Source organism: Lontra canadensis, unplaced genomic scaffold (assembly GCF_010015895.1).
Source record: "Lontra canadensis isolate GAN:19392208 unplaced genomic scaffold, GSC_riverotter_1.0 scaffold28, whole genome shotgun sequence".
In the NCBI taxonomy this organism is placed as follows: domain Eukaryota; kingdom Metazoa; phylum Chordata; class Mammalia; order Carnivora; family Mustelidae; genus Lontra; species Lontra canadensis.
In genome coordinates this window covers 9,772,183-9,791,697 of record NW_022631022.1, presented here as the reverse complement: position 1 = coordinate 9,791,697, position 19,515 = coordinate 9,772,183, and the positions used below count along the sequence as shown (strand labels likewise).

The following is a 19,515-nucleotide window of genomic DNA, read 5'->3' as shown; positions in this document are numbered from 1 at the left end:
CACAATAGCCAAACTACAGAAAGAGTCCTGATGTCCAATGACAGATGAATGGATAAAGACAATATGGTATGTGTAAACACACACACGCACACACGCACACACACACACACAATGGAATACTACTCAGCCATCAAAAAAAAAAAAAAAAGAAATCTTGGGGCGCCTGGGTGGCTCAATGGGTTAAAAGCCTCTGCCTTCGGCTTGGGTTGTGATCCCGGGGTCCTGGGATCGAGCCCCACATCAGGCTCTCTGCTCAGTGGGGAGCCTGCTTCCCCCTCTCTCTTTGCCTGCCTCTCTGCCTACTTGTGGTCTCTGTCAAATAAATAAATAAAATCTTAAAAAAATGAAATCTTGCCATTTGCAACAAGTCAATCAGAGAAAGGAAATTATCATATGATTTCACACATATGTGGAACTTAAGAACCAAAAGAGAGGATCATAAGGGAAGAGAGGATGAAATCAGAGAGGGAGATTAACCATAAGAGACTTTTAATCATAGGAAACAAACTGAGGGTTGTTGGAGGGGAGGAGTAGGGGAATGGGGTAACTGGGTGATGGACATTAAGGAGGGCATATGATGTAATGAACACTGGTAAAAGACTGATGAATCACTGACCTCTACCTCTGAAATTAATAATACATTATATGTTAATTCACTGACCTTAAATTTTTAAAAAATTATTTTTATCTGTATTTCTTTTAGACAGATTTGGTCTTATTTTAATCACTCTTACCATCCCAGCTTTTTAAGTAAATGTGGATAGTCCATTTACATATAATGTAATCATAAGCATGGTAAGATTTAAACTTACCATCTTGGTATTTATTTTCTATTTGTCCTATATGTTCTTTGTTCCTCTCCCCCTCCCACCTTATTTTGGATTAACCGAGTATTTTAAACTCCAGTTGATTCCTGAACAATCCAGGGATTAGGGATACCAAACTCTCACACAGTTGAAAATCTGCATATAACTTCTGACTCCCCAAAAACTTAAATATTAATAGTCTGACTAGAAGCCTCACTGATAAAGTAGCTAGTCAGTTAACATATTTTGCATACCATATATATTATATACTTTACTCATGTAAACTAGTAAGAGAAAATACATTTATAGTGTTGTAATTTATGCTGTACAGTATTTACTGAAAAAAAATCCACATATAAGTGGACCTGCTGTGCAGTTCAAATCCATGTTTTCAAGGGTCAACTGCACATCTGATTTCCTTTATTGACCTCTTAACTCTGTCTCCTTTATTTTCTTTCAGTGGTAACTCCAGGGCAGGGGACATTACTGTAAACATCATTTTAAAAGGACCCACAGTAGGGGCGCCTGGGTGGCTCAGTTGGTTAGGCGGCTGCCTTTGGCTCAGGTCATGACTCTGGGGTCCTGGGATCGAGCCCCGCGTTGGGCTCCCTGCTTAGTGGAGAGCCTGCTTCTCTCTCTCTCTCTGCCTGCCGCTCTGCTTACTTGTGCTCTCTATCTCTGTCAAATAAATAAATAAAATCTTTTTAAAAAAAAAGTTATTAAAAAAGAAAAGGACCCACAGTAAATACTTAGACTTTGGGTCCACACTGACCCTGATACAACTACTCAACTCTACCAATATAGTGCAAAAGCAGTCACAGACATGCACCTAAGAATGACTGTGGTTGTGTTCCAATAAAACTTTATTTACAAAAGCAAGCAGCTGGTCCATGGGGTGTAGTAGGTTGCTGAGCTCTGCACTAAAGTTTCCAATATCCAACTTTTAAACAGCAGAATCTACCTGCCAAAATTACACCACTTTCTGTATAATGTAAGAAACAACAATATACTTCCACTTTTCCTTCTATCTTTTGTGCCATTATCATAAATTTTGATTCTTCGTATATTATAAACACATTTTACATTGTAACTATTTTAATTATCTCTTAGAGAAAATATTTAAATGATAAAAATGTCCTTTATATTCTACTTATGTATTTACCATCTTTTTAAAGATTTATTTTTGAAAGAGAGAGAAGGTACACATGGGCAGGGGAAAGGAGAGAGTGACAAGCAGACTCCACACAGACCAGCGGTGGACACAGGGCTTGATTCCACAACCTTAAAATCCCCAGCTGAGCCAAAATTAAGAGTTAAAGGCTTAACTGAGAGCACCACCCAGGTGCCCCTATGTATTTTCTACTTTATGCTCTTCACTTCTTTGTATAAATCTGCATTTCCATTTGGTATCCTTTTTCTACCTGAAAAACATCCTTTAACATTTCTTGCAATGTAAATCTAGAGGCAAATTCTCCCAGCTTTACCTAAAAAAGATCTTTAATTTGCTCTCATTTTTTAACATTATTGTCACAGAATAAAGAATCCCAGTTTAATAGTTTTTCTTTCAACACTTTAAAGATGTCATTCCATGTATGTCTTCAGTTTGCAATGTGTGATGGGCAGGCAGCAGTTACTCTAATATTTGTTCCTTATATGTAAATGTAACTTCTTTTCTATGGCTGGTTTTTTTTTTTTTTTTTAAGGATTTTATTTTTAAGTAATCTCTACCCCCAATGTGGGGGCTTGAACTCAATCCCGAAATCAAGAGTCACATGCTCCACTGACTGAGCCAGCTAGGCGCCCCTCTCATTTCTAGCGATGTCCAGTAATTTGATTTCAACAGGTCCTGGTATGATTTTGTGTTTATCCTGCCTGAGTTTCAGAGCTTCTTAGGGTTTTTTCCCATTTCTTAAAATTCTGGAAACATTAATTTTTCAAATCTTATTTCTACATTCCCTCCTCCTTATACTCCCAATTATTTTCTCTCTGTGCTAAGATTTGGGTTATTTCTACTGTTTTATTTTCCTTTATTCATGTTTTCTTATGTTAGCTTCTGCAATAACTATTTGCTCTTAAGCCCATCCATTAAATTTTTTAATTCAGAAAATACTTTCCACAGTTCTCTAAGTTACATCTGGTTCTTTATTATAATTTCTAATTATCTGTTTTCATGTTCTTCGATAATTCTTTGAACACATTAATAACAGTTGCTTTAATGTCCCTGTGTGCTAATGCTTGTAATTTCTGGTTCTGTTTCCACCTGGTGTTTTTTTTCTCCTGACTACAGATCACATTTTTCATCTTTCTGTCATCTAGTAATGTTTTTTGAATGTTTTCTGAATGTTTTTTGAATGCTTACATTGTAGAGTATCTCCATTCTGTGTCCTCCTTTAACAAATATTATTGAGCTTTATTCTGATAGGAAGCTAATTTACTTGAGAATCACTTTGATCTTTATCAAGCTTGATTTTTCAGATTAATAAAGGTAGGTTTGAAGTAGTCTTTACTCTAGCGTGAGGTTACTCTACTCCTACCATGACTTGGGATTTCTACCAAGTGTAATTTCTTATAGTTGTTCAATTTATAGATTCTCCAATAGTCTGTCCTTCTCCTGTGCACACACAGGTTAGTTTTCAGCTAAGACTCAGGGCAACTCCTGTCCAGATATCTGGAGCTTTTCCCAGTATAGCCCTCTCTTCTCAGGCACTCTGTCCTAAGTCCAGATACCTCAGCCTTCCTAAACTTTGACCTGTCTCTTCAACTCAAGAGAATTGCTATGTACTTCTCACCCTTCTTGAGATCTCCTTTCCCAGTGCCATACCTAAAATTTTGCCTCCAGCCAAAAAAGGGAAATCACAGAGAGACTTACTTCTCCCCTCTCAGGGATCTCAGTCCTTCCCTGCTTCCCTTCCCTACATTCAAACAATGTCTGAAAATAATTGTTTCAAATATTTCATTCAGTTCAGTCTTCATATATTCACAGGAGGTCTAGCTGGATATCAATTACTCCATCATGGCTAGAAGGAAAATCTCCACTTACTTTTTCCACTAAGCATTTCACATTTTTCACTTTAGACATTTAATACTTTACTAAACCAGGAATTTTGTTCTGTTTTAAATATGATGTAAGATGGAGACCTAGTTTCATTTTTTTTTTTTTTTTCCCAAATGGACACTTTTCTTCTGGCTCTGCTTACTCAATGATCTCTACTTTTCCTCACTGATTTGAGCTTCTACCTCTACTACATAACAAAGTTTCATACATGTATCAGTCTCCTTCTGAGAGCTCAATTTTATTCCTCTGGTCAACTTGTTCATTTTAAGCTAATATCATACTCTCAATTTTATAATAAGTCTTAATATCTTCCAGAGTAAATCCCTCTTTCCTGCTCACCACCTTTAGGGTGGGCCCTACTTCTTATTAGCCTTTACTTTTCTCTGTAACATTTTCAACACATCATTGTGCTGTGAATAACCCTGCTGTAATTTATACTGGAATTACAGTGAACCTACAAATCAATATGGGGTTATGGACATTGGGGAGGGTATGTACTATGGTGAGTGCTGTGAAGTGTGTAAACCTGGCGATTCACAGGTTTTGAAACCCTGGGGCTAATAATACATTATATGTCTATTTAAAAAAATAAATACATTATGTGTTTATTTAAAAGGGGGGAGGGCACCTGGGTGGTTCAGTGGGTTAAGCCTCTACCTTCAGCTCGGGTCATAATCTCAGGGTCCTGGGATCAAGCCCCACGTCGGGCTCTGTCCAGCGGGGAGCCTGCTTCCCCTCTCTCTCTGCCTGCCTCTCTGCCTACCTGTGATCTCTGTCTGCCAAATAAATAAATAAAATCTTTTAAAAAAATGAACTAGTAAATATTGCAGCAAAAAAAAAACAAAACAAAAAACAAAAAATCAATATGGGGAAAACTGATGTTTTTATGATATTAGGTATTATTTTCCACAACGATGGTATATCTCTCCATTTATTTAAATCAATCTTCAACTTTTCTTCCAAAGTTTTATAATTTTCCTTATATAGGCCTTATAATTCCTTGTTACACTGATTATTCAATACATGACAGTCTTTTACTATTATTAAATGATGTCCTCTTTTTCTGGTAGTCTGCTGATATAAAGAAATGCAGCCTACTTTTGTATATGAATGTTATATCTAGCCACTGCTAAACTCTGTTATATTTAGTATTCTGTAGTCTTGTCCTCTTTATCCACCTTACCAATACCTTAGTACAAGCCACGAGCTCAACTGAGTAACTGAAAAACTTCGAATTCTTTTTCCAGTCTCTAATTTTGTACCCCACCCTGGAGTTAAAAATTCTTTCCTGGTCTTGCTGTCTCTCTGACCTTTGTATATACTGTTCCTCCTATCATCCTGTCTCTTCATGGCCAACATAACGTCTGCTTATTCTTTTAGTTTCTGATTTTTGTCCTCAAATACTTCCTAGGCTAGATTAACTACTTCTCTTAGGTGTACAGTATCAATGCTTAATCCTCTTCTATCTCTTACCACTCTCAATTGTTTCTCTGTGTCACCAATTAAACTATAGTTGACCCTTGAACAAACCTGTCATGGGTTTGAACTGTGTGAGCTCACTAATATGTGATTTTTTCCATACATAAACTACCATACTCTAAATGTATTTTCTCTTCCTTATAATTTTCTTAATAACATTTTTTTTGTCTAGCTTATATTATTAGAAGAATACAGTATTAAATACATATAACATATAAAATAAATTAACTATTCATGTTATCAAGTAAGGTATCCAGTCAACAGGAGGCCATCAGTAGTTAAGTTTTGGGGAAGTCAAAAGTTACATGCAGATTTTCAACTGCACAAGGGTCAGTAACCCCCCAACCACCATGTTTTTCAAGGGTCAAGTTACTAACTTTTTGAGAACAAGCTTTCATGTTCATCTCCACATACTCCCAGAACCTACCAGTCTCTGACATAAGGCAGAAGACTGATACATAATTATTCAAGAAGTGCAAGAATAAAATCTCACTTGTACTTGAAAAAGCCACCTGAAATAGAATTGTTTGTTCCATTTTGCAGATCAAGAAACACACATATCTGCATTTGTGACTCAAGAAACTCAAGCAACATTACTCCATCTTACTACTTTTAGAAAAGATGCCAAAATACATAATAAATGTTTTACCATAAAAATAATTCTTTTCATTTTAAATGTGTGTTTTGAATTAATTATTTCTAAAAAGGTCAGGAAAAGAGTAAAAAAAAAACAATAGACAAATGGTGAAAAAATGTAATATACCAAAAGCAGAGTTGGAGTTCCATGCTGGGCATAGAGATTACTTTAAAAATCAACTAATTTGACAAATAAACAAATATAAATAAGTCTCAAAAGCCTTGTGATTTTTATTATAGTGCCTAAACATCTCAGTTTGCTTAGGCCAGCAAACCAGGATAATTTGGTCGCTCTAATTTTCATAATAATACAAATACATTTATACAAAATATGTGTTCGGACTAAATTTTTCATAACTTGACAACAAAATATGTAAGACAGTATATTCTGGACATGTAACTTAATGTTTTTTGAGTCACACAGATTTGCATTCCAATCTCAGCATCATGGCTTATTACAGGCAAGTTACCTGACCTTTTTGAACATTAAAAAATATAAGTATTTCCCCACGAGGTATCAGTCTTTCAGAAATACTAGAACACACATTTTTAATGCAGGAACACAAACCCAAGTTCATTTCCATTTCTTAAATGTAAGCCAGTATTAAAATCCTTACCTGTGTTACTTCCTCTACACCAGTCATCTGGTACTTCCTCATCCTTTCAAATACTGAATGATCTGCACAGCCCCCCTGTGGACCATATTTATGGGGATAGTCTAAAATATAAAGAAGTAATGACATTACTATCACAGGTTTAGAGATTACTATCTTATAAATGAAAAGCTAATTCTGACAATTAATGAAAGCCACAGATGCTTATTGAGCATCCTCATTTTAAAAGCTGGCAAGTTCGTAAGTTCTCCTCAATAAAATATCACTGGTCTCTAGATTTTTGTCTAGATAACTTGTGAATTCTAAAAAAGACAACAACCAGTCTTCATTCTAGGTTTAACTTTCCCAACCTTTCCTGCTTCAGATATATAAAGTGTGTTAATACTGCAATTTACTTCATTTCATAATTTATAACTTTCCCTCCAAACACATTAATTTTCCTATGCTGCAAATGTACACCTCAAGCCGAACTACAGTTAGACTAATATAATATTCTATATGGCTTGAATTCCTTCAATGAATACCAACTGGCCTCAAGGAAAAGTGACCTAGAAACATGCTTCATGGCACAGTAAAAGCAGAGTGAGTCTAAATTTCTTCGATGTGTAATTCAAGTCAGTGCTTTATAAGACAATAACTATTTTATCATTTGTTTTCCCTTTATAATTAAACAGTGATTAATTTATCCTTAACTGAATTCATTCTATTCTAGATACCTGTTCCATTTTAGCTTAGTCATTTAAAACCTTATTCCACTCTCTAAAATTTCACATACTTCTCCCTTGCTAGGGTTCTCCTTATTCATGAACCTATTTTATAATTTAATCAAGTTACCATAATTAAAAGAACTGTCAAGATAAAATACCAAGACATGGGTGAGAGGAGAAGCACTGAAAAATCCTTAAGTAGCTTAAAATATAGTACAAAAAATTATAATTAGAAATACTGTACGCAGTTTCTTAAGAAAATCTAGAACCTAAAGTGGACACTAGTGACCTATTTCTTTGAATGCTAATTAGATAATACAACACAAATTTAATCTAGCAGTTAAGAGGCAAGAGTTATGTGACAACCTACATTTACTGATATTAACAGTTCTAACTTAAACTTTAGTTTTTTATCAAAGGTCAAGACTCCAAAAACTGTAAAATTCCAATCAATAAATGTGAAATAATAGACTTAAAATGTTAAGACTTTGTAACTCCACATGTATGAAGTGATTTAGGTAAGGATCATTAATGGGTATTAAAACCATTAGGTGAAAGATATGAGGTAACAGGATTTTCATAGTCTCTGGAAGTATCACCCCACAGATTATTTATTAATTATAAAGGAAAATGGTACCTTCACACCAAAGATATAGTTCTTTATAATTCTCACTTCACTTACCAAATGACCAAGCTAAGCACAACCAGTAGTAGAAAGATATGTGCCTCTTGATATAATGTGATAAGGAATGCCCAGCTTTCCCTATACAATATTCTTGACCAAATATGTTCATGAATAAACAATCAAGACACAATAAAAAGCAGAATATCCTATAAGTCACTGATCTAGACAAGTAAAAAATGGCAATGTCATTTAAAGGAAAAAAAAAAAAAAAAACAAACAGAAAAAGTTGGTAACTAAGGGTAGGGGAGCCTGGTAATCAAGGCACTAAAAGAGACATAATAAACAAATGCAAAAAAGGTATTCTTAGGACTACTGGAGAAATTTTATTATAGACTGGATAGTAAACGGTATTACTGAATTAATTTTTTAGGGGTGAATACTACCATAGCTATTTATGAAAATGTACATATTCTTAAGGAGTGTGAGTTTTAGGGGATGGGTTTAGCAATGAAGTTTCATGATGTCTACAAACTATTTTCAATAGTTCCCCAAAAAGTGTATGAGGGGTGCAAAAAAAAAATTTTTTAATGGCAGATCTAGGAGGATATATGTTTCTGCATAATTCTTTTAACTTTTTTTAAGTTTAACATTTTTCAAAATAAAATTAGGACTAAAAGACTGCAACATTGGTAGAACAAATGATTTCAAAGTGGCACTGAAGTACCAAATGAGACAAAACCTAATATGTGTATTATTTTAGCATTTCAAAGGTTAACTTTGAGAAAGTAAAAACGTTAACACCATTCAAAATGTATCCAAAAAGAATCTGCCACAAAGGCTGAAAAGTTTTCCAATGTAATATGCCCAGATTTTCAATTCTCATCTTTTAGATTTGGGGTTATAATCACCACAGTATCTTCCTCTGATAATACAATTTTAACCTGAAAACATCCCAATGAGCCTTGCCCAGATTCTTAATGGACTCTAACTTGCCTGAACCACCAGGTGAAGAAGCTCCTCCATGCCAAGAACACTCATTTTAATAAACAAAGAAAAAAATATAGAGTCCTATTCATAGGCATGTTTATACACATACTTAAGTACCTTTTTCAGTTAACAGAATTTAGTATCTCTTGGAATTTTGCTACTTATTTTAATTGTTATTATAAAGCCATGTTCATAGTTTGATATCATTTATACATCCATAACTTTGTTCTATTTTATTTTACCCCCATACTAGGATAGTCCAGACTCCAGCAACCAGGAACACGGACTGAGTCTTTGGCTTGTTTTCCCTTAACTCAAGGCTAAGAAAATGGCTTATCTATTTAAGATAACAATGTTTATAAGGAGGAATCCTTCTGCTGACCCTGGCAACAACTAGGCAGACAAGTAAAAAATGTACTCAGAGTTACTGATACACAAAATATTTTGCCATATAACAACGGATGAAACTAATTTATATATTTTCCAAAAGTTTAGTTTTTGTTCCAATATGATATGCAAGTAACTTACAATTCAATTAGTATGTAATAATCTTATTTTTCCACTAACAGGTGAATTTGTGGTACCTTAATTTAGATTAAGTCTGTATTTAAGATAATAAGAATCTATTTTACCACTTACCTTAGGCTAATTTAAGTTCAATGAAAAATGCATATTTACCATTTGATGAAATTTTTATAGTTGAATTAGACATCTCCCAGTATACACACACAAAAAAGCTATTTTGACACCTGAAACTAATATAATGCTGTATGTTAACTACATGGGAATTAAAATTAAAACTTTAAAAAAAGAACTATTTTATACTACAATTCTGATTTTATCGTGACATTTCTTAAAACCATCTTAATAACCCCCAAGCCCAAATTGCTATCTCTCACAAAGAGACCTTAGCATAGACACACAAGCATGGACACCCTATGACACCACTCCCAAATAAAAAACTATTTTACTTCTTAGCCTTTCAAAAGACAAGCCCTGTGATTAAATCATTAAAATCAATTTTCAGATGAACTTTCCATAAAAGTCTACCATACCTGGTCTCGCCATCCCACATGCCTCACCACTACCAAAAAGAAGAGAAGAAAGGAAAGGAAGACAAGACAGAACTAAAGAAAGAAATACGGGGGCAGAGGGAATAATTTGTTTACCAAAATACATAAATGTCTCTCCAAAGACCCTCCAAATCAGTATGTCATTTAGCCAATTAAAAAAAAAAGGCCTTTAACTATTCAAAAATCCTATTTGAAAAAAAAAAAATTTTACTCTTGGCATAGTTTGGTAGCCATTGACCAACAGGTCCTCATTATTCTGCACACAAAGCTACACTGAATTTCCCAGCTCCCTTCCAAGTTAGGTGTGACATATAACCAAGTTCAAGTTGAAGGAGCATGAGCAGCAATGAAGTGCACAAGACAGGATACTCCATGCTCTCTGCCCTTCTGAATGGCTGACGGGAGACAAACTGGAAATAGCATGAAATAAAGTACCCTGGATTCCTGAATTATTTATTGAAGAGAAGCTGCCTGATGAGGAATACTCACCTTAAACTGTTACTTAGTGAAATGAACTTTTAGGGCATTTTGTCACTGATTTTGGGGGCTATTTGGTACTGCAGCTAGCACTGCCTTAACAGATAGTGAAAATGTTCATCAAAGAGAGAAAAACTAATTTTATACCTGTTCTCCCAATGGCATTTGGCAAATTTTTCCAATCATAGTACCAAAATAATCTTAGGCTAGCATATCAGATATTCTTTAGCAATGTTAGTATTTATTGTCATTTTCTGAATGTTTTCATTTATAACTAGTTTTTACTCATCCCCAGATAGAACTTTTGCCAAAAATTCAGACATACAGTTAAGTTGAAGAGTCATACACAGTAATAATTCCACTTTTAGCTAAAGATAGAAACTTGTAAAACTCTGTAACACCCAGATAAAATATATCTCACGCTTAGAGAAATGTGCTATTTTCACTGTTCAAACAATTTAAAAAGATTTACTCAATGCAAGATTTTCAGTTTTAAAAAAGTAAAAACAGCTGTGAAGCTTATTAGCAATGTGGTTTAAGTCCACCACATAATATGTCAAAATAACATTTTTGCTTTGATACATAATATAGTTTAATTATAATACTTTAATACATAAATCAGTTAATATCCTTGATATTTTTCAAATTTGAGAAATAACAAATATCATAATCTGACCATGAGAAGAATTAGGATGTACCTCCACTCAAAGAAGGGCACCTGGGTGGCTCAGTTGGTTGGGCAACTGACTTCAGCTCAGGTTATGATCTTGTGGTCCTAGGTCCAAGCCCTGCATCAGGTTCCCTGCTCAGCATAGATTTCTGCCACTCCCTCTCCCCTGCCCCTCCCCCTGCTCATGCTCATTTTCTCTCTTAAATAAATAAATAAAATCTTTCCCAAAAAACTACTAAGAAATATATTTTGAATCGGTTTCTACACAGGCACAAAACAGCTACTACAAAGTATTTCTGGAAGAGCGAATTTTATACTTCCAAACACTTGAACCAGTGAATGTGCACAGCATTTAAATGAATATCTTACTGAATTCAGGAACAAAGCAAAAATATCCCTGTCTTAAACAACTGTAACATCATTCTCTTTAGTGTGATGATAAGGGAAGCCAAAGAAGAATATTCGTGTCTGATTTATACATATTCAGCAGTCCCTATTATGTAGTAACCCAATAAAATATAAATACTTTCCAGATATTAGTAATACTAGACACAGTGACACTCTGTTGTCATCAATATATTGGCATTGACGCTGAGCATCTGCACATTTAAGATTAGGGTACTCATACAAGTACTGCTTAATGGGTATCTCACCTACATGATGAAATCTATAAAGCTAATATATTTATGGACATAAACATATACAGGTATACACACACATATACATTTGCTGACACTGTATATGTAGCCGATATTAGAACGGATTTCTTCCCACCAGTCCTCCGCAGTCAGAAGTCAAACAAACACTAGTGTAACAGCACACCATCTGCAGGCTAATAGCAGCAGCAGGTGAAAGGAAGCCAGCAGAAGCAAGAACCGAACCACCACCTTGCCGGCCATCATTCCCCAGGGGTAAAAGGCAGCCTAAAATTAAGATTGCTCTGTGCCGTCACACCTCCAAAAAGCTGCGTTTGGCTGGAACCAAGAGAATACAGACATTTCAGAATATCACCTCCCCTGGTCCATCATTTAGCAGAGGTCAAGAGACTCCTGCCGCATTACTCAACTCCAGCAAGAATCAAGGGGGAACCCAAGAACTCCTCCTATTCCTGAGAAAACATTTCCCCGCCTCTCATGTCACTAAAGAGTCAAAACCATCTACCACTTTCTGCCTTAGGACCATCAGGACTATTCTCATTCTGACTTAGTTTTTATAGTCATGAGACTATATCAGCAACTACTCTAACTCATTAGAGGCATTTGCTGTCCCTAGGTCACTACTTCCCTTTATTTCCTTATTTCTAGCTCCTATCTCTCTGACATCACCCCAACATAATTCTTAGGGATTCCAATAATATCGATGATTCTTCCAGTACACTTACACTGCCTTTTCTCCAACGATCTCCTACATCAAGATCTCGTTTACATTCTTTTGAACCTGTCATTACTAATAACTGAAACCCATTAATAATCTCAACTTGCACATCCTACTTTCTTTCCACCAATTATCTTTTCTGAAAATTCCCTGCAACACCACTTAAGATCTTTCAATCTACCAACGTTACCACCCTGTTCACTATCACTGGATATTCTCTTTCTTCTGTTTATTCAGCTTAAATCCAATACTCAATTATTATTATTATAATTACTTCATTGTATTACCTTAAAACTTCATTGCCCCATCCACCTCTCACCCAAATCCTGTTTAAAATGAACTTTCTACCTGCACCCCTGCAATTGAATGGGCCTGGGGAAAACCGGTAACTATGACTATTCTCACTCAAAAATAATCATCTGTAACCTCTAACAGTTCACTTATGCTTCCTGGCAATGACACTATATTTCCAGAGCCCATTCTCTATCCTATTTACCCAGCTAATGATAGGCACCCCTTGCTTTGCCCCATTAGTGGTAGCAGTAAAACTGACCACGTCAGCTGAAACTATGCAAAGTGATCTTCATATCAATGGGTAAAGTTACAATTGTTCCCAACCTTAAAAACTTTTAAATATGAAAATACTAATACCCTCTTATTAAATATACTAAAACTCTAATTATTACTTATAAATGTATAGGGGAATGAAAAATTTTAAAAAACTATTATTTAGTACACCATAGTTTAAAATATTAGAAAAATTAGAATATCTAAAAAGAAAAATGTAGTATTTTATCTCTTTATAAATTGTATTTTATATACCATAAACTAGAGACAGACATACTTTCGGAAAGTTTGATATTTAAGATAAAAAAAGACATTTCCAAAGCAACAAAACAGTATTTATACATGCTTCAAATTCTGTTAGCACAGAACTGTCCCAACAGAAAAAAAAAAAAGGAATCAAGTATAAAATTCCTCCTATATACTTTCAAAACTTCTAAAAGACCTATTTACCCTGGTCACCACATTAACTATGAAAATGGACAATGACATTTTCCCTCTAAAATTACAGACAATATAATCCCCATTTCTAGAAAAAGCCTTTGTTCAACTAATGAATAAGCCCTCATTGTGATGCTAAATCATACGATGCACTGTAGTTCCCCTGAAAAGGCCAAACAGCATATTCTTTCACAAAGAATGAATCATTGGTGTAGAATATTCAGCCTATTTAAAACAAAGATCGGCTTTAAATCTATTGCCCATCTTCCAGTTCTTTTGCATGCCAACCTCTTGCTTTTGTTCTGCTGTAGAAGGGGCAAATATAAATAATACATATATTGTGATACCACCTCAAGCAGGAAATAGTTCTAATTAACTCTCAATCATCCACTCCAGGAAGAAGGAAATATTTACCATTTAGATACTCTGTCCAACAGAACTGGTGCATAAAAAACACCCACATCTCACTACATACTAACTAGTGTAGTAGACCTTGCATCCCCTTGCATTCTCACTATTTCTAGTGAGGCTTTCCTCACCTCTGTGTGACTGGCAGGTTAAAAATCTAATTGCAAAGTCCAAGGCCTCAGTTATAAGATCTCAAATTTGGTGTAATGTCTCCAATAACATGCTATAAATCACCAAATCCAATGAAATAATCTAACTTTCATTATCGTAATTGAATTTAAGATAGAATGACTTCACAATGAACAGAAAGTTGTTAATATCTGGAGGGTAGACAGGTAGGGTTCTTGCCCACGAAAATGCTGTTTATCCCCAAAGTCGTCAAAAATTAACAAAGATTCACTGAAGAAGAGTAAAAGAAAGAAGTGAGCTTTTTTTTTAAGGAGAGAAGATGAGTGTAGCGAAATAAAAGAATGGCTAGGGCAAACCCAAATGTCCTTCTCTCTTTGAACTCCAGGAGACAGGAGTCCCTTTCTCCTGAACACCCTGTCTCCATTCCCCACATCCAGTCTCTCCAGAGGGTGGGGAGAGCACGGGAAGAGAAGCATAGTATGATTGTCCCTGGGACAGAGAGGAAACTGAAGGTGGTCTGTCTCCCTTTTCACCTGCACTCACAACATTGATCACCCAGGAAAGAGAGATGAGATGGGCCAGGCATGTCCTTTCCCACCTCTGGTTTTTAAGAAGAAAAGATTAGTGTTGGGGGCCAAGTAGATCATGGGCATAAGGTCAAGAGGAGCAATGTTGCTCTATTATTCTGATCAATTATAAACAGAATCACTAGACTCTAAGATGTATTAGGATAAGAATCTTTGTGTCCACAGCATCTGAAAGTGTCTTATACAAATTAGGCACTCAGATGATATTAGTAAATTAATCACATGTCAACTGCACTGAAATTTCAAAACTAATTAATCATTATACCTGTAAAACTTACAACTAAAACTTGCAATGAAAGCTTGTAACACACTGGTTTAATATGACCATTATTTCCATTTATTCAATCTGGCATTATACCCCTATACACAGAAAATGGGTGAGTCTGTGGCAAAGAAAATGCCAGTTTCCTTTTCTTTCTGAAGTTCCTGAGCTGCAGCCGCTAAAAACAAATACTACTGCAACCAGAGTTACAACTACCATTCTTCTGTCTTCAGAGATTCTTACTTCTAACAGCCAAAAGTCTACCCTATGTTCAAGGTTCAAGTCAAATGCCATCTCCCCTAAGAAGTCTTCCTAAGTATCCCTAGGGCTCCTTCAGTTTGTAATACCCTCTATGCTTTGATGGCATTTTGGTTAAGCATTTATCACATTCTGACTAGACTACTGACTGAAAATTCCCCTGAAAGATTTCTTTTTTAAGTCTTACTCCTTCCCGTACATGGACAAATAAATAAACACTTGTTGAATTTAATTTCTCAGTCAGCAGCTGGTTTCCATTCCTCTTCAAAGGTCATCCATTAACCAAAGATCTGTAAACTGCTGACTCCAATAGCCTCCTTTTAGCCTTCATTCCACCTGCGGTAAGTAGGAGCTGCCTGCAACCAAAACCTGTTTCTACATGAAAGTGTGCTCTAAATCTCTAACTACCTTACAGATCCACTAGAACACAGACCTTGTTCAAAATTAAGGTATGTATAGGGGCGCCTGGGTGGCTCAGTGGGTTAAGCCGCTGCCTTCGGCTCGGGTCGTGGTCTCGGGGTCCTGGGATCGAGCCCCACAGCGGGCGCTCTGCTCCGCAGGGAGCCTGCTTCCCCCTCATTCTCTGCCTGCTCCTCTGCCTGCTCCTCTGCCTACTTGTGATCTCTCTGTCAAATAAATAAATAAAATATTAAAAAAAAAATTAAGGCATGTATGCACATAAATTTCCTAGTTGTATGTCAATGTTATTCTTAACTGCATTAATTTATTTATACAACGAGCAATGAGAGAGAAAAAAATATTAGTTACCAAACATAAACAACACAAGAATACATAGACAAAGAGTACAGACCCTCAAAGAGCTCACAGTCTAGCTGGGGTGTTAGACATATAAACAAGTATCCATTTAAATATTAACTCCCTAAGTGTGAAGTGTTGTTGCAATCATCCACAGTTAATAAAATGTTAAATATTGGTTGAATTTAATGTACTCATCCAGTCAACAACTGTTTTCCTTCCCCGCCTCTTCCCAGAGATCAATCACATGAACCAATGACCCATAAACTGCTGAATTCAAAACACAGCGAGGACTCACCAACACATCGACAGCAGTAAAGAGAGGTACAGCCAGAAGTGAGGAGCCAGAAAGGCTTCTAGATTATTTCTGAACTGAATTTGAAGGATGAGTACTGGTTTGGGGGAGACAGAATCTATATACAACTCGCATAAGATGAATGTTCCTTCTGCTCTCTTGTTTCCACAAGGTTCATCTTAAATTTCCAAAATGTCCCCTCTCTAGACCTCAGGTATTAGACCAAGACAGTAAAAGCCCTTAGTGTTTGTTACATCCTCTTGTCTTTTTTCAAAATTTATCACATGTAAAATGTTTAATCAATCAATAGTTGATGAGTTTATCAAAAGCTTTAGAGTTGATTTTTTTTAATTTTTGATAACCCAAAACATGTCTATTAACAAGCAAATGCATAAAGATGTTATCCACACAATTAAATACTACATCAATAAAAAGGAATGCACTATTAATATACACAAACAATATGGATGAATCTCAAAAATATGGTGCTAAAAAAACAGATTTTTTTAGACTACGTAAGACCTAAGTTCATTTACATAAAATTCTACAAAGTGCAAACTTGCCTGCAGTTTTGTACCTGGAAAAAGAATTGTTGAGAAGAAGAGAAGGATTACAGAGTAGGAGGAAACCTTTTGGGGACAATGGATACATACACTATATTGATTATGGTAACAGTTTCACAGATGTATACAAATGTCAAAAAAAATACTAAATAGTATACTTTACATAAGCAGTTTTGAAGATAATGTATACCACAGCAATGTTTAATAGTAAAAAAGGGGAAGCAATCTAAATGTCCATTTAGTTGACGGGTTAGTAAGTAATATATTCACCAATAAAACAACAGAATATTATGCAACTATTTAAAAAAAATGTAATGATGGTGGGCACACTTCTTCTTCATTAACAGGCAAAAATGTTTTATATTAAGTCATTTGATGATCAGCAAAATCAAAAATATTTCCAGCTCTAGAGGAAAAGTAGTTAGATATCATCCAATTTTAGAAGAGATAAGGGATATTAAAAATCTGGTCTAACACCTTCATTTTATACACAGAAAATGAGACCTACTTACCTGCATTAAAAAAGTAGACCTTCCCATAATATCATGAAGCTATTCTAGTGCATCATCCTGATTTCCCTTCTAACTCCTTTCTCAGACATATGGCATGCCTCAGTTCTCTGACACATTACCCCTTGTGCTTTCTCCCTACCATGTCTGCAACTAACTTGTTGTTATGATCTTGAGCAAATAAATTAAACCCTGAAACCCTTTTAGCCAGTTGATCTACAAGGTCACCTTTAAATCCATGATTATAAGACTCCCTAAGGTGCTAAAATCCTAGTATAATGTCTGAATATAAATATATAAGATAGCGATACTGCTTATATAGATTACCTATCTGATCTCCAAATTAACTACGAACAAAGGACTAAGTGGTATTTTTACCTTGCCATAACTGTTCATACTTCTATGTCCTAGGAGAAAGTGCTTTTTACTACCTAAGTACAGAATTGAACAAGTGTGAATTTAAAGCTGATAAATACATGTGGTTATCACCACCACATATAAATATCAAAGCACGTAGAGAAGTTACTGAACATTTTCACTGCAAATTGTCTCTGTGTTCTGATACTGCCTCAGAAGCCATATTCCCTAAGATTCTCCAGAACAGCAATATCATTTTCCATGGTGGCTTCATACATTTATGCCTATAGTTGCAAAAACGGTATTAAAAAGAAGTATAGCCAAACTCTCATCAGAATGCCTACCCTAAGTTGGTATACTTCACCTTTCATTTGCTTCTGCTGAGAATAAACATACATGGATACTAAATTTACTCAAGCATATACACAGTGATCTAAACAATCACACAGTAATTCAGCTGTGAAAATAAATTATTGGCACTTAAGCAAATTATATGAAAATACTAATATACATTAAAGGAATGTCCTTTCCCTCTTAATTAGATATAAAGTAGAACATCCAGGGCGCCTGGGTGGCTTGGTGGGTTAAGCCTCTGCCTTTGGCTCAGGTCATGATCTCAGGGTCCTGGGATCGAGCCCCGCTTCAGGCTCTCTGCTCAGCGGAGAGCCTGCTTCCTCCTCTGTCTCTCTCTGCCTGCCTCTGCCTACTTGTGATCTGTCAAATAAATAAAATCTAAAAAAATAATAAGATAATAAAAATTTTTAAAAAATAATAAAGTAGAACATCCACTGCTAAATATAGTGAGGAAAGAATTTGGCTTAAAACAATAGATGCAAACGTGTCATTTTAAAAAGGCTTACAGATTTCAGAAAAGCCTCAGAAGTCCTTGGAGTAATGTTGAGTTTACAGCTTTCTTCCGTGAGTGAGGCAGACGAGCACATGGTGAAGAACACAAGATCGATTATCAAGTAATGTAGGTTTTCTAAGCCTTAATTTCCCTCATCTATAAAGCCGGGGAGAAGGGGATATGATAAGTGTGCCTACTATACTTTATGGTGTTACTGTGAAGATTAAATGAAGTAATGTAAGCAAATAATTTTACATAGTGCCAGGACACACAGTTAATGACTATTTTTACTACTACTACAACTACCAGTACCATAACCTTAGGTATTCTACACGGAGAAGTTAAAGAGCCAGTTAAAAGTAAGTTATCCACCCATCCTCTAGAAGAGAAAAGGGTAAGCAAACTATAGCCTGCTCAAAACTCAGTTGTTTGGTCTGCTATTCAAATGAAGGAAGATTTTTACATTTTTAAATAGCTGAAAAAAAAATTACAAACAAAGTCGCTCTAAACATTACTATGTTTAAGCTCTAACACCACTACTGGTATATAATAATAACAACATGAAAAGGTCTCCTTAGCATGAACATTATTTTTTTGATGAATATGTATATTTTTTTTAAGATTTTATTTATTTATTTGACAAAGAGAGAGAGATCACAAGTAGGCAGAAAGGCAGGCAGAGAAAGAGGGGGAAGCAGGCTCCCCACTGAGCAGAGAGCCAAATGCCAGGCTCAATCCCAGGACCCTGAGATCATGACCTGAGCCAAAGGCAGAGGCTTAACCCACTGAGCCACCCAGGTGCCCCTTAATGAACTTATATTTTAATAGGACAAGTATAAAACAAGAAATGAAATCAATGGTAAAGTTAAATGCCAAAAGGAATAGAAAACTCAGTCACATCCAATGTCACTGATCCTCCAAGCTAACTTGTCATTTGGGGGGGGGGAAGAAAAGTTGACGTAAAGGAAGGTATTTGGAAGTTACTCTAAGATGGAAAGTGGAAAAATGGAATTACAGGACAGGAAGCAATAAAAGT

The 19,515-nt window shown here is 35.5% G+C and overlaps 1 protein-coding gene across 1 annotated transcript in view; it reads right to left on the bottom strand.

Annotated features, from left to right (window-relative positions):
- Positions 1–19,515, bottom strand: part of ADAM10 (ADAM metallopeptidase domain 10) — a 134,679-nt gene that overhangs the window by 52,627 nt on the left and 62,537 nt on the right. Inside the window, exon 5 of the mRNA XM_032864849.1 lies at positions 6,594–6,694. Within this exon, the coding sequence (XP_032720740.1) occupies positions 6,594–6,694 (101 nt within the window). The remainder of the gene's footprint in view (positions 1–6,593; positions 6,695–19,515) is intronic.